At 47.8% G+C, this 16164-nt stretch overlaps 1 protein-coding gene across 3 annotated transcripts; it reads left to right on the forward strand.

Annotated features, from left to right (window-relative positions):
* Nucleotides 1-4028: 4028 nt before the first annotated feature.
* NDUFS5 (NADH:ubiquinone oxidoreductase subunit S5) lies at nucleotides 4029-9303 on the forward strand. Of its 3 annotated transcripts, none has more exons than XM_054998741.1 (4): nucleotides 4029-4116; nucleotides 4995-5057; nucleotides 6164-6381; nucleotides 8993-9303. In XM_054998741.1, the coding sequence occupies exons 3-4, from the start codon at nucleotides 6166-6168 to the stop codon at nucleotides 9095-9097; spliced, it is 321 nt and encodes a 106-aa protein (XP_054854716.1). In that variant the 5' UTR covers nucleotides 4029-4116; nucleotides 4995-5057; nucleotides 6164-6165; the 3' UTR covers nucleotides 9098-9303. The 3 variants fall into 3 exon arrangements, with proteins under 3 accessions (XP_054854716.1, XP_054854714.1, XP_054854715.1); XM_054998739.1 differs by having other exon boundaries at nucleotides 4031-4116; nucleotides 4995-5065; XM_054998740.1 differs by lacking the exon at nucleotides 4995-5057 and having other exon boundaries at nucleotides 4043-4116.
* Nucleotides 9304-16164: the final 6861 nt, after the last annotated feature.

Genomic DNA, 16164 nt, shown 5'->3' on the forward strand with positions numbered 1-16164 from the left:
ACAGTCTGCAGAGGATCGTGACTGCCTTGCTGCCATCCTGCACGGGCCAAGGACCCCTCCTCGAACTGGGGGTTGGGGGTCAGTCCACAGTCTTGGGCTCCTCTGGAGACCTCCAAGGTGGCTTGGGTGAGTGACTCGCCTGACTGAGATCTCTTGCTTTGGGGGGAAGCTTGCTTTTTTAAAAATGCATTTTCTATGGCACTTGCTTCAATTGTTTCCAGAGAAGTCCTTATCAGTGCATCTTCTTACCTGAGTCCCTCCCCAAACGGTATTTTTTGCGCTTGCTTGCAGTCCACCAGCCTCATGAGAGCCGGTGTGGTGGTTAGAGCATCAGACTAGAATCTAGGAGACCCAGGTTCGAATCCCCTTTCTGCCAGGTGACCCTGGGCCAGTCACACATTCTCAGGCTAAACTACCTCACATGGTTGTTGTGAGGGCAAAATGGAGGAAAGAACTATCTAAGCCACTTTGGGTCTCCATTGGGCAGAAAAGTGGGGTATAAATGACGTAAGTAAAAATAAATAAATGAAGTTGCCTGTTGGGGATGTCATAAGCCCTCTGGGGCTGCCTGCCCGCAGGCCACTATTTATTTATTTACTTACTGTATGGTAAGCCGCAGTACTGCGGCCCAAGCTCTGCTCATGACCTGAGTTTGATCCTGGCGGAAGCCGCGTTCAGATATCCAGCTCAAGGTTGACTCAGCCTTCATTCCTTCCGAAGTCGGTAAAATGAGTACCCAGTTTCCTGGGGGTAAAGTGTAGATGACCGGGGAAGGCAATGGCAAACCACCCCGTAACAAAAGTCTGCCAAGAAAACGTCGTGATGCGACGTCCCCCCATGGGTCAGTAATGACTCGGTGCTCGCACAGGGGACTGCCTTTTCCTTTTTATTCATAGTTCGCTTTTCTCACGGAGACCCAAGGCAGAACACACAGTCTTAGTCAATGTAGTCAATAGGACGATGGATGTGTTGAGCTGAGCTGGGTGAGTCATAAGCTGCCAAGAGGCTGCTGCCCATTGAGAGGAGAACTTGGACCGTCTGCATCTGAGATGAGGACTGCTCGACTTGTGACCATATTCTGTGGAACGCCACGGTTTGTTGAATGAGCTGAGCTCTAAAAAAACCAGGAGAGGACATCAAAGCACAGGACACCGTTGGACCTGAACAGAACAATGCACAGTGGCAGCTGATTCCCTCCACCCAGAACTGGTTCTGGAGGAGCCTAGAAATCTTGGGAGGTTTTGGCAACAAATACAGACCTGGCTGTCAAGTAGTATCCTTTAGAAAAGCCCCCTGAGTTGCCTTATGTATCTCTTGTATGATGGGGCCTTCAACACCTGTGTAAGGAATAGAAATCTACAGGCACCCCTTTCCCATCACTGCATTTCTAAGGCTGGGTGGGGTGGGGAGGTGAATTTCAACCTGACATGCTGCTGTTAGAGATGCAGCAGCTCTGCCAGGAAGAAAAGGTGGCAACCCAGGCAACCCAGCTGTTGGCAAATATCTGGCGCCGTTTCCATACACAGCATCCCCTTGATTACAGATGCGCATGGATCTGATGTTCCGAATACCGTTTTCAAAAGGAAATGAGCCATTTGAACGTTGCCACCTAGATCTCTGCAGGAAGCCTGAACGCTTTTTGTTGAATCTGGGTTGCTTTCACACCAGGATTTTACCCTGCATCTAAAGGAGGAAGCCCTCACTACCCCCATGAAAGAAGAACGTTCATGTGACTGTGCGCTCATTCTGAGTGTGATTGGAGGCTTTCTTGAGGCTTTCCCCTTTAAAACTGGAGAAAAAAACATGTTTTTTGACTAGGTTAAAGGGGAATCTTCAGAGTGGCTACAGGGGAGTGTCTGTTTCGACACTGGGAGGGAGAGATGTGGCAGAGCTGAGCTCCAGTCTCAAAACGGTTAGGGCAAGTTGCAGCTGTGCGTCATTCCTTTCCCTTTTTTAGCTCTTTAAAGGGCTATTTTCCCTTTTCCTGCTGAGCTGTGATGTGCTGCTACAGCATGGCTCACCAGGGAAAATGGCAGTGTTTGTGCGTGGATGGTGTTTAGGCATTCTTTGCACCTTCCTGCGGATGCAGCCCTGGTTAAACGCCTTCAATGTGTGTCCTTTTCTAAGCTGTATAATGTCACTTACAGGCTGCTGTGCTCCTCCACTTGCCAGTAAAGGGGCCATGTTCCGAAGTCTGACATGCCAGACTCTGATTGAGATCTGGGGAGTTGCCATGCTGCATATGACCAAGCACACGGAGCCCCCTGCCCATGCTTTCCCTATCCAATTGCTGAGGGAATTGTGTGGGTGCACCTTTATTATTGGTAGAAATAAGAGCATGGGCTTATGATTAGAACAGAAGAAGATGGTATAGAACAGATCAAAGGTCTTTTGCCACTGTTCACCCCCATCAACAGCCCTTCAGTGGCATTTGGAGCTGCTTACACATGGAGATGAGTCTTCCTGTAGCTCTTGTTTTCCCCACACTTTTCTCCTTTCAACTCCCTGTGGCTGTCATTCCCACCCCACCCCTCAAAACTGGGAGGCTTTTCAAAGAAACAATTGACAAATCACTATAGCATTATAAGAATCTGTTGCAAGAATGTACTACTTCCCAGCTTAACTTTTTAAAAAAAAGTCTATCCCTTTTTGTTGCAGAATTATAAGGGAAAATGTTCACCCTGTATCTTTACAAGAAAATCACAGATCAGTCTGTTACGAAGGGGAAGCAAGGGAGATGTGTTGATGCAGATGCCCTTCCCATCCACATAGCATCCAAAGGACTGCAGTTTTCCTCAAAAGATGGTACTGAACCAAGTTTGGAAGAGATGGTAGCAAAGCAGGGGAGGGGAGACACAGAAGTAGGATGAATAGAGAACAACATCACATGGATGAGTCCAAAAACAGTGCTGTTGTAAGGGAGCAAAGGCAAAGCAAAACATCCAATTGGAGATGTTATGCAGTTGCTATGGGAGTGACAGCTGCCCATTTCCACACAGCATTTTTTAAAACTAACTTTCTGCATTGGTTGGTGTAGTGATTCTGGCTGAAGACTAACTACTCCATACTTTGTTCTGGAGCACGAAGGACAGAATTGCCAACTTTTCAACAGACGCTTTTGACATTTCTTTCACGGCTGCTTGACATGCAGACATTAGCAAAAATATTTATTTCAATGTGATAAAAAATGCTTCATCTGAATGTTTATACCCTGAAAACCCTATTACAGACCAAGGCAGTTGTTATTCTAGTTGGTTGGCAATCCTACCACTGTGATCTGGAGCAAATTACTTTTGCTACTCCACTCACCAGTAAAGATCCCAGCAAATGAACGTGTCCCATTGTTATGGTTGCATGCTGTGAAAAGCGTCAGCTATTAATTTTCTTCCAGTTGCACAGATTCTAAAGGTACAGGAGCCTTGCTGGGGGAAAGTTGGCAATTCTACCCGCTTCCCAAACCTGTTGGAGTGCATATTTGCTTTGGAATGAGTCCCACTGTGGACTTCCAGATAAAAAGTCACAGTTGTGTGATTTTAGAAAGGGGTTGGCTTACCAAAGCAGAGGGAATTAAGCTGTCACCTATCACTTGTAATGTTTTTGTTGGGGGAGAGATCTGCAAATGTCTCATCTTCCTATACAATTACACCTTGGTGCAAGTCCAGAAAATGCTGTCTACCTTTGTTTCCGTCTAAAACCTTGTGGAAAGGGACAGATTTTAATCACATCATGGTCTGCCAGCAAGAGACCATACAGCTCTGGCATAAAAAGATCCTCTGCCAAGTTCACTCCCGACATAGGCAGATGTCAAAATCGGTCGCAGCGCGCATTCTAGATTCCATCAATCAAATCAAAACGACTGCTCCGGTTGCCGTTCCTGCCTCTGTCCTGCAGAGGGCGCCTGGTGGAGACAAAAGAATCCAATGCGCAGACTCCGCGAGGGCGGTGGCGCTGCTTCCTCTCGCCCGCTAGAGGGCGACCACCTCGTCTCGACAGCCTTTCTCTCCTACCCTCATCTCTCAGTCGCGCAGGAGCGATTCGAGTGTCGTAAAAGCAAGTGGTTCGTGTGACGGCAGCGATGTCGTAAAAAGCCTGCAAGGGCAAGGAGAGACGGAACAGGTGAGGCGGGGATTAAACGGGGTTTTTAATTGCCCTCGTTGGAGGGTGGGGCCCTGAGACCAGCAGCTAGTCTGCCCCCGAAACAGCCCTGTAACAGCAGCTGTCTCCGCTATAGGGAAGTAGAGCCTCTGTGTGCAGAAGCAGTCTATCTCAGCAATGAGCATGGGCGGGAGGTTGCCTTCGCACTTGGTGGGTATCTGGCGGGCTGCTGTTTAAAGGTGGAGGGCTTAGTCAGCGTCTAGTTTAAGTGCTGTTTCCCTCCTGTTGGGGAAAGCAGAATGAGCCAAGCTAATTAGGCGGAGGATCCCGTTTTGGAATGGCTTTCCATTAATTTTAAAAAGAGGAAAATATTTGCAAGTAGAAAACGAGAAGCAAAAAGGGGGGGGGGGGAAGCTTTTTAGAAGCTGTCGTCTGTTACGGTCCCTTCTGCTCCTTCGACCACCTCGTTCTCCTGCCTCTCAAAACTGTTGGGCTGAAGTCGATGCAAAGCAGATGGCATGCCCGTAGATTGAACACTGGAGATGCACAGCCTCTGTCGGTATTGCGCTTGTGTACAAATGCAGCATGTGTAGCTATCCTGTGTGGTTTAAAACAAGAGTCTGAGTCTAGGCAAAATCATCCAGGAGGGAAGCTCTTTTGAGTTCGTGACTGTGTATTTAGGCTGGAGCCATGTGGTTCTTATGGCGTCCCACCTCCACCAGCACCCCCCCCCCAACCCTGCTCAGTGAATGTGAGCTAAAAAACATGATGAATTGCTGGTTTTCCTGTATTGGGGGTGTTGAGGCTTTGACCCCTGTTAAAAGGATGTGTGAGAACAGCATAACAAAAGGAGTGATCTAAGCCCTCTTTGTCTCTCCTCTCTGTCCCTGATCCCCCAGCCCCCATACAGGATCAGTTCCCATCTTTTGCAGCTCCTACTGGCTTCGAATAACAGAGGTGGAGTAAGTAGGTAGGGTGTGATTCAGATTCACTTTTTTGTTTCAGTGAGAATTGTATTGACAGGTTTTGTTGGATTCTGGTCCTGAGGAGGGAGACACTCCCTGTTGCTATGTGAAGGGACTCTGTATCCGATTGGTAATGAACTTGGAAGAAAACCTGGAAGAGAAAACCAGAGGAGAGTGGCACCTTAAAGATGCCAAGTTATTGGCAGCAGACACTATTGTGACCATGTGACCATACAATCTTGTGCTGTTGCTCATCTTTAAAGTGCTGGAGGACTTTTATTTTGTACTTGCTGTAGCAGACGAACCCTATTGCTCTGCCTTGGGAGAGATGATTAAAGTGCAGCCTGTGAATGCCTTCCCAGGTAGATAGAAGACTTGCAGTGTTTTCAGCCTGACTGACTAGGGAATAGGTTATCTGAGACTTTAATTTGCTAAACTGTGTTTGCTGACCTGCTTTCTCTTCCTTTTTGTAATTGCTGTCCTCAAATGTAAGTAAAGTTAACTTTGGTGGGGGTGCGGTGATCCCTCTGCATCCACAAATATTAACCTGGCACACATGTACTGATGAACAAAGAGAAGGTAGGGAGACTCCTGCCTGGGTTTGAATGACTATGGTAGGCAAAGCTTCCCCAAAAGTAGGCACCTCAGAGAGACCTGAAGAAGAATAGTCTTTAAAGAGACAAGAAAGGAATAACTTTGTTTCCAGTGAGGCTGAACTGGCTGTGGCAACTGGGGTTCTGGTGGTGGCATATGGCTCATTTCTCTCTGATGGGATGGGGGGAATTCCTTGCCGAAGTCTGATTGAGCCAACTGCGTAAATTCTCCATGGTACAAAGGTGCCTCATTTTGCTATGTCATGGTTTGGGGTGGGGCGCGAGAAAGTTTTGTTCCTTGGCTGACGGGAGGAGGGGATCTGTGTCATCAGGATCATTTATCATTACTCCCCCCATATGCAAGCAAGATCTTTGGTGCCATGGATTCCCCTTACCCCCACTGAAATGCTTAATCATTCTTCCCTTCACTTTCCTTGCAGCCTCTGCACTTACCCTGCATATCTGCCCACGGAATTGCAGTTCCCACTCTTGCTTTTCTCTTCCCCTCAGCCATGCCGGTCCTGGATCTCCAGGACAAGCTGGGTATTGACATCGACAGATGGTTCAGCATCCAGACCACCAAGCAGCCCAACCAGCGGGCTTCCCTATGCCACGCCTTTGAAAAAGAGTGGCTGGAATGCGCCGATGGCATCGGGTACACTCGAGCCAAGACTGAGTGCAAACTGGAGAAGGACGACCTCACGGAATGCCTCAGTAGGGTCAAAATGGTAAGAGAGGACCCAGGGGGCACCTTTAGTAAGAGCCGTTTCCCACAGGGGGCTTGGAAGAGAGTACCTGAAGACGGGTGGCATGGGTGGCATACTGCCCAACACAGTGCAGAGTGTTGGACTAGGATATGGAAGAACTGGGTTGGAATCCCCACTCTGCCATGGAAACTTGCTGGATGAGCTGGGGCCAGTCACACGCTCGCAGCTTAAACTACATCATGAGATTGTTGTGAGGATATAATGAGGGAGAGGAGAATTATGTAAGCTACCTTGGTCCCTATTAGGGAGAAAGGTGTGGCATAAATGAAGCAAAAATAAATATATTGGCTGAGGCCCAGAGGAGATGCAAGTTCAAATTTCCACTCCACCGTGAAGCTCACTGGGCAACCTCTCTTGCCCAAACCGATCTCAAAGAGGAAAATAGAAGAGCTGAGAAACCTTGGATCCCACCCTGTGCTTCTTTGAGGAAGGGCGAAATGTGAACAGTTTTGGGCAAAGAGGGGGTTGGTTTAAATCAAGGCAATTTAAATGCAATATTTTCTGTTTGTTTGGGGTATTTTCCAAACAGACGAGCATACTAATAGTGGTTAAAACCATCAAACATGTTGTTATAAAACCCAGAAGAGAGCATTTATATAATCTGAAAGGATGCACTATAATTATATTTATTATACTCATAGCCTGCTTTTATCGCTGAGCCTTGAAACACATTACACAGTGTAAGTCAATGCAATCAGTATGAAGGGACATCTAGGAAGCCATGAACTAAGATGATAGAAATCTGAATAAGCATAGCATATTAGGCATAATGCTGAGTGCAGGCATGATGAGTCCAAAAAAATAAATTTCTTGACTGTTTAAATTGTTTATTTTTCGGAAATGACATATGCGCCATCCCTTAGTTTTAGGTAACAATGCTCAAATTGCATTCCTTTTATAAAACCGCAGGCACAACAGGTTTGTATTAGATGGCGGCTTCCTCGGTGTTAGAAAGCTCTACTTGTTTTCCTGAGTTTCTTTTATGTTCCAATATCCCCCTTCTCCTATGTTATAACTGTGGTGCCCCACAAAAACATGAGTACTCGCAGCTAAAACCAAGGGCTGATCTGATCTTTAATCTTCACGAGATGGTAAGCAGTTGCCCATGTTTATATCTGGAGCACAGATCCCGTTGCGACACATCTCAGGCATAAAATGGGAATGGTCCCCTCGATGGATTTCTGCTTGATCACTGGGCTAACTTGCCTGTACCTCTCCTCTAGGATGCAGCCAGCCTAGAAGTGCACACCTGATTCTGTTATATGGTGACTGCTCAAGTTGTTCTCTATAGCATTTTCTTAAGCAGCCTTTAGTGATTGGGTCATTGGCTTGGCTTTAAGAGGCCACGCCTCCTCTGTGGCATTACTGCTTACAAGCTCTCCCCTGGGTGTGCAGAAATTAGGATTCTGCAGGCTGCTTTTGGGTAGGATGAAGGGGGCAGGCCATCAGTTGCTTCTGCCTTACATCAGGTAGTCATGCTGGTGGTTTTGTGATTGATGCTGTTCAGCTGTCCCTTTCTTGGGGACTCGGGCGGCCTTCCCTAGGCTTTATCTTTTGTAAAGTAAGTTGGGTTTGTCTGGATATCTTTTGGGACAAATATTCATGCTGAGCCACCAGTTGCTTCTTGTCATCTTCCAATTGTATTGTTCTGGCCCTTCTTGGTTGCCTTCACATGTCCAAGTGGTGCTGTATCAAATTGTCACTCCTTCTCTCTTCCCTTTCCGCTTCACACACATATTCAGGGACTGTTGTAATCAAAGGAGACATCCAAACGCCCGCCTCCTAGGTCTGAGAGGACAGATTGAGCATCTTGGCTGGCTAAGCATGAGCCTGGCAGGTCATGTTCATTTACTGGCAAGTAGAAGTGGACAGGACTGGGGTGGGGGGGGTTGCCAATAAAGGGCTGCTTGCTGTCAGAATTTGCTCTTGCTCCCCCCCTGCCCCCAGCTCTCATCAGACCTTGACAAATGTCTGTGAAATAAGGAAACTTGGCATCAGAACCATGCACGAATCAGAGCAGCATTACTAACCATTGCAGACTTTTAGTCCCAACCAGCAGCATAGGATCTTTCATTTAATATTTCTTTGTATATCTCCCTCTTTTCTGCTACTCAGGTAGCAAAGGAGGACAGCAGGGGCCCTCGAACTTTGAGAGCTTGTGTACAAGAGGGGATTTCGGCAAATCCACTTTTATCATATACAGGGGAGAAAATCTGCATTTGATGGCATTCCTCCTCCTCCACAATAGTCAGAGGGGCTGTATCTTCCTTTGTCTCCTGTGATGCGCAGGAACAGATGCCCCGCTGATGCTCCCTTTTTAAGCGGGGGGGGGGGGGCGGCATGTGTGCACGTGCATGTGCTACTTGCACAAGTCTGCAGCGCAATCCACAGGTGAATTTTGAAAACTAGGGAGTGAGTTTGTACTGAGGGTTGTTAAAACGACGTTGTGTCAGGAGCAGAAAGGCACCCGATGTTTGTAAATAAAAGCCTGGCCTGCTCAGCCCAGTCAGGGCTGGCAAGAGAGCATCCAAATTCTCCTTCCACTCTTCTTCTGTTCCTCTCGCCCTGGCAGATGCAACGGATGAGAGCGATTCTAGATCAGAGAAAGAAGCTGATAAAGGAAGGGAAATACACCCCACCTGACTACCACACCGGGAAACTGGACGCCGATCCTTGAACGTCTGCTGTGGACCCTCACGTTAGCAGAACTGGAAGTACTTCACTGCCTGGCGGCTCGGAGTTGGGATATTTTTCCTACCAGCGTAGTCAGTGTGTGTGAGAGAGAATATTGGCTTTTGTTCCCGCCCTTTTGATGCTCGGCTCTGGTCCTGTGTATGGTGTTGTCTGTCACTGGCTGGAATAAAAATCTTTCCCAGCTCTTAAGCATTGCTTGTTGTGAGTCCCCCCCCCCCCCCGTCCCCGAAAACATTGGTGCAATTATCCTTTTCCCAGGCAGGAGTGCGATGAGTCGGAGCACCCATGGCTGGGCTGATGAAGAGAGCTTGCAGTGGCTCTTTCATGTAGCTGTTCCATCCGAGTCCACCTGCCACCAGTTCCTTTCCTTCTGTCTCCCTTCCCTGTTTCTCCAGGTGAGCCCTTCTGTCTGCCGCTGCCTCCCCTGTCTGTCCCTCTGCTTTTACCTGGCACAGCATCTTGTGAAGAAAGTGGATTTGAGGCTGCTATTAAGGGTGGCATGTGAGATGGGAGAGGAACAGCAACGGACCGAGATGCTTTCCTGTGTGAGCGTCATTGAAAAATGGGAGCTGTGTCCCCTGTTGTAGTGCCAGATGGGGAGCTGCTGTTTGCGTTTTCGGTCTTGGGCTGGCCCGGCCTGGCTCCCTTTGCTGTTCCTTCTCTACCACTTGGCTTGAGTCACCCTTGCTCCTTCCGTTCCCTCCATTGCCAGTTCATCCAGCTACCCAGGGCAAGGTTCCATTTCTTTTGTGTCCTGTTCCCAGTCAGCACCTTCTGGGTGGCAGCAGGGTGTCCTGTTTCATGGAACGGGGAAGTACTGCTGTGTGCTGAGGGATCTCTTGTTTGTAGAGTAATTCTCAGTCCACAAGGTAAAATGAAGCTTTCAAGAGTAAACAGGCTCCTAGCTGGGATGCTCAAGAGCCATGATGCCCTCTACTGCTGGGAATTAATAGTCCCCCAGGGTTCCTTCCAAGACTGTCTCTCTCTCTCTCTGTCTTTGTACTATCCCCACTACCAATTTCTCAGTCTCCTGACTTCCAGCAGTTTAGGAGAAGGTATCACCTGCAGTCTGAAAAAGACATAAACTGACGGCCTGATTGCTTACCCTTCTGTGGTGTCTGCCTCCGGGAGGGCTGGAGAACTTAAACTGCATGGCAGGAGACCTGGCTTGAATGGCACTGTGTTGATTTAAACGTCCGGAAAACCAGGCTGGGATCCAGTTCCCTAAGATCATCTCTACTAGCCCAGAACTGCCCACTGTCTTCTGCTGGGAAGCGAGGAAACTTTGCTTTCAAGCCATACCTGTTGCTTTAGGCAAGCCACAGAGTTTCCTGCTTATGTGTGAAGCTGGCAGGCAGTGGGTTGTGTGTCTGTCTATCATTCACTTGCTCATCTGCCAATATGTATGTCATCAAGTGTCAGCAATGCCCTTCCACACAAACAAACAGGGCAGTTCCTAAGCAAAATAATAACACAAATCTGATATTAAATCACAACACTCAAAAATCAGTGGGAGAATATTTGAATCTTCCAGGACAGTCCAGCACTGAGAATGGCAGTCCTCAAACAGAGAAGCTTGAAGGGAAGATTACAAAGTAAGAACGTTGAACCTGAGTTCATTCACAAATTCAGAACAATAGATCCACCTACCCCCCTCTGCCCAGGGCTGACTAGGAACTTTGGATTCTTAGGACAGATGCTGATTTTCTTCATTTCCTACCCCTAAGCATTTCTCCCCTGCTCTAATCAAGCGGGTTCCATTTTGCATTGTCCTTTTACATCCTGACTGTCTTCTCTGCAACACTGCAATTTTCACTGGGATATAAAGGTTCAGGAGTCCCCTTTCCTGCTTGTATCTGACCAAGGGAGCCTTGACTCATGAAAGCTTCTACCCTGGAAATCCTATTAATCTTTAAAGTGCTACTGAACTTAAATCCTGCCTCTCTACTGCTGACTGACATAGCTACCCACCTGAGACTCCTTCCAGTTAGGACAACATTTCTATCTCTGCCCTTTCCACCTGGCTATTGCTGTTTGGCTCAGGAGAAATGATCCAGCAGCTAGAGTCAGTGTGAGGGAAATGGCCAGTTTTGGGGTCCTTCCCCACCGAAGAATTAGTGGGCTTATGAGAGGTGACCATAGATGAGGTGGTCTAGGCAAATATCTGTTGACCTCATGCCTTTCCAAACAGGGAATATCATCATTTGCTGATCTGGGGTCCCTGATCTGCCTCCCCACAGCACGTCTTCTGGTAACAGAATTCCCATCTCTCCTCTGCTGAAGGCCTTGTGGCCAGTTCCCATCATTGCCAGTACCTGCAGCTGGAGAGCTGGGCCATCTTCCTTTGTGCTACTTCCTCTTCCTATCCCCGTTGTTTGGCCCCCTTCCATCCATCATAGAACCTTTGACACGGATTGCAAAGAACGGTGGCAATGCTCCCTGCAAAACCCTATTTCAGGCTGCGAGTCGTTAGCTGCAGGGGAGAATTGGGGAGCTAGTAGTTGCTCCCACGTAAAGGCCTCCCTCTTTGGTTCTTTTTGCCTGATGTCAGGGAGCTTCCCCTCCTCCCTCCCACATGTAGCAACCTGGCATCTGAGTAATAAGATGCAGACGCACGAAGCGCTTTCATCCATGCTTCTGCAGGCAGCCTGTGGATTTCTTCAGCTTGGAGCATGTGCGGAACTTGTCCCCCTGGTTGTGTGGCTGCCTGACTGAGAGGGGTGGCCTCAGGGGAGAACCTCTTGGCATCTTTTGCTCAAAGTTGTGCGTGTGAAAATGTGGGGCGTAATCTAAGCCTATAACCACATCTCGTAGAATGCTGAGCGTCGGGAGTCGGGACAGCCCTTAAATTCCAAGCAAAACAGCCCTGAACTTAAGGACTCTTGAGAATGTGGATAAGGCACTTTGTTTTTCCTACTTGTTAAGATACCTCTGAAGGAGGGGGCACAGAGAGCAGGGCCTTTGAGGGAACTCTTAACTGGCAGGTTGGATGATACAGATGGAGGCGGTTCTTTAGAGCCTGAAAGGTAAGGATCGGCGCTTTGAATTGTGCCTGGCTTGCATTGATTGGTAGAGTTCCACCCTAATGCGGCTTCTCATTTTCATCAAACATGCATTTAGAGTGACAGAAGAAATCCTCTTTCCTGCGCCATACATGAAAGACCATATAAAGCAGAAAAATGCAACACTGGGCCTTTTCTCTGCTTCCAATGCAAATGATACCTTGAAATATGAATATATGTAAGGTGTTTACGCACCCTGCCATCGCAATTTTGTTGGAGCATGGCACAAGCTTTCCTTTGCAAGCTAGCTTTTAAAAGCAGCATTGAATTCCCACGGTGGCAAGCCGGCACGGAGAGGGCAAAAGAACTGGCACAGCAGAGAAGAGGAAGCCAGGCTTTTGTGGCACAAAAAGACTGTAAATATCTCAACCAAAGTGCTCTTGTGTGCGCCTGCGTGCTCCCCCTCCCCCCTTCCAATCCACATGCAATGATGAACATGGTGCTCTCTTCCACGCACACTGTGCAGTCAGCGAGAAATCCTCACTTGGCTGAGTGTGTTAATTTCCCCTTTGCCTGCAGAGAAAAGCAAACAGCTAATTATGCCAGCCTGCCTTTTCCGCAGTTGCGCTGTTGACTTGTGAACACGTCACTGCAGGATCAAAATGAAAGTTCGGTGGGGAAATCAGACTGTGTGGGCCTTTCAGGGGTCAGACCTTTCTGTAGCTGCTCTGCACTACCCCCAGTTCAAGGCTGGCCTGGCAACAGAAATAATACAAGAGGCCACCAGGCAGTCTATCTTATTTCAGTTTCATTTCATTTGCTTCATTTATACCCCACCTTTCTCCCCATTGGGGACCCAAAGCAACTTATAGCATTCTCCCCTCCTCCATTTTCCCATCACAACAACCCTGTGAGGTAAGGTAGGCTGAGAGTTTGTGACTGGCCCGAGGGCACCCAGCAAACTTCAATGGCAGTGAGGAATCAAACCTGGAGTCTGCCAGATCTTAGTCTGCCACTCTAGCCACTACAACACACTGCTGTATGGCAGCCCACAAGCCAGAAGCAGGTCCATGAACATTGTGTCTTCAGCCTTAGAATCTTTGCCAGTAGTTCAGCTCCTGAGACCAGGCTTGGGTTGCAGGGTGCCAGCAGAGTCAGAGGGCAACACCAGTCAGCCTTCATGGCCAGCATCGAGTAACTGCTTTGGGCCGGGCATCTCTTCTTGTTGGGCAACGTTGCCCTTGCCAAGCCCCAGTATGGTGTGGGCAGCCGATTGCCTTGCACCTAACTGTATCGAGAAGGAAAGGCTCTTTAGCTTACTCTTTAGCTGCTGTTGAAGCAATCCTGGTGGTTGAGCATTTTCCTTCCCCGCTTCTGGTCCTCCTTCATCTGGTCCCTTGGAAGTGATCTTCCTTTGGAAGGAGCAGCTCTCTCTCTCCCTCTGCTCAGGCCCCAGATGGATTCATTACTGCCATGCAGATGGGTTCTTCTACAGCAAACAAGCTGTTTGTTCTTGCGTATCCCTGCCAGGGCTTGGTTTATGGGAAGCACGGGTATTCCCCTTTCCCCGGAAACAGAAATAGCTGCAAGAAGGGACTGCAAACACCAACTGCTAAACACCCCATGCTGTGCCTTAGTTGTGCCTCTTACTATCGCTCTGTGCCCATCTGCAATTTCCGTTCAGTTCAACCAGGTTTGTACAGATGGATTGTATCCCAATGGCCAGGTTGTGTCTTCTCTGTGTTAGGGGTGGGGGAAGCAAATTTTGCATCTGCCCAATCCAATTTCCTATGACTTGAATAATCTGTGCAGGCGGTTTAAACGATTCGTCCACAATTTCCCTCACTCTCTATAATTTACTATTGAAATGTTTACAATGTATCATATTATAAATAAACATGTATCCCTTGCCATTCTACTTTAAAAGTATCAGGGTGACGAGGCAAAGCAATAATTATGATGATAAGCATGTATCAAAAACTAACAATATTAACAAACTAGGTCAACAGGAAGCAACAGCTGAGGGCCTAACTATATATTATGTTTTCCTTGGGGATGACTCTGGGCTAGGGGGAGACGAATGTTCTGGAGTTTCCACTTTTCCCAGGCACAGAGGGACAGTATTCAGACCATGCAGGGGCTTAGACTTTCCCTCCTGCCTCATATTCCTGACCTGAAATGGTCCCAGAGAGCCGCAATTTTACCCACTGGAGAAACTATCTGTATGGAAGGGGCTGCACATTATCTTTCCCAAAAAAGATGAAAAGTGGCTCTGAGGGGCCAATTCAGGTCAGGTAAATGGCACAGGTGGAGGTCTAAGCCCCCTCTTCCCTTGCCCTGCAGTCCTGTTCTGAATCTTGGGAAGTGTAGAACATGTTTCTCAACTCACCCCAAGGACATCCCTGGGGAAAATACAATGTATGGTTTGGCCCTAAGAGCCAACCAAAATAATAAAATCTTTCAAAGTACAATGTGAAAAAAACGATTATATTCAGAAAACTGATCAAAACTTTTTTTAAAAAAAGTAGTGCCAATGGAACCTTAGAATAAATCCTGGCTTTAAAAACTGTGGGAAATGTAGCCCTAGAAAAGAACAGTCTTTGCAGATCTTTGGGATGCTGACAATGAAGGGGCAAGTTGGGTTTCCAGGGGCAGGGAGTTCCAAAGCTTGGGAAGGGGGAAACAATGGTGAGGGCCCTTTCTTGTGTCCCCCAATCTCATCCTTAGTGGAGCTGGCATTGGGAGAAGGCCAGGCCCTGAGGATTTCAAGTTGAGAGTAGGTTCTTGTGGCTATAGTGAGCCTCTTGGATGTGGGTCTGGAAACAAACTGGGAACCAGCATAGTTGCTGCAGCTGGGGGAGAAACTGATCCCTGGAGCAGGTCAGCACCCCAGTTGCCATTTATTGTTCTGCATAAATTTCTCTGGTTTGGTCAGAGCATTGAATTCCACCCACCCTTCCCCTGGAATCTTGTCCAAGCGTCCCTGTGCCTCTGAGATCTCCGAGGGCATTGTTGTCTCAAACACAGCTCATAGCCAGAAGGTCAAGAAACTTGCTTTTCCAAATGGAAGTCACTGTCTTGAAGATGCTGAGCTCTGTGCCTAGTGCCAAGCAATGTGCTTTTTCTACACTCCTGTGAAATTGACATGGCTTATAGCCATCCCTCTTAATGATGTCCCAAATCTGGACCCCTCCTCACCTTGCTTCTGTGCTTTTGCCCCAGCAAACTGCCCTCCCCTCTCTGTACAGCTGCAACTACATTTACTGGTGAGGGCACTGCTGACAACAAGAGAAAGCTGGTAAAGCGGAGGAGGATTCTGTGGGGGAATCAAAGGAAGTTCAGAAAGGGGGGAATAGACTTCAAAGAGTTCTACAGAGAGAAGGAAAACAGTGCTGCTGTGATGGCTGGCACAGGAGGGGATATAAATAACTATTGACCCAAATGTGCTAAATGCTTGAAAACACCAACCAAGGTCTGGCTGTGTGGGAATTCAGAGATGGCACTGTTCAGATCTAGTTTCAAGAGATCAAGACAGAGAAAAGGCATTAAGAGTAGGTTCCAGCCCTGGACGATGTGAATGTGTGTAGGTGCTCATTAATAGCCACACTGCAACCCAACATACCAGCTCGAAGGCATCGTGGGCAGAGGGTGAGTTCAGGGTGGCTTGGGATTCTGCACCGCTCATTTTAGAAAAGGATGACTGGACATTTTCTCCTTATGGGAGATCATTTTCTGTTGAAACTGCGTGAGGTGCAAAATGTGAAGTGGACCACAGCCACGAGCGGATGCCAGGGTGATAATTGCTAGTTCGTTAAATGAATCTCCTGCAAAAACCAGTGAAGAAAGGGCTGCATTGAAAAGAGAGAGGAAAATAAGACAAGGTATTGTGTGTGTTTTCAAAAAAGCTACTCATCGCTCATGGAGTTTGCTGATGTCTCTTCCGATCTGAGTCATCCAATCAAGTCTACTTCACTTGTCATAGGAAATATTTAAATATCTCAGAATGCTCATGCCTCCCAAGAGACTCTTTAGATCAATCTGAAATTTA

The sequence above is a fragment of the Eublepharis macularius genome, chromosome 15, assembly GCF_028583425.1.
Source record: "Eublepharis macularius isolate TG4126 chromosome 15, MPM_Emac_v1.0, whole genome shotgun sequence".
Classification (NCBI taxonomy): domain Eukaryota; kingdom Metazoa; phylum Chordata; class Lepidosauria; order Squamata; family Eublepharidae; genus Eublepharis; species Eublepharis macularius.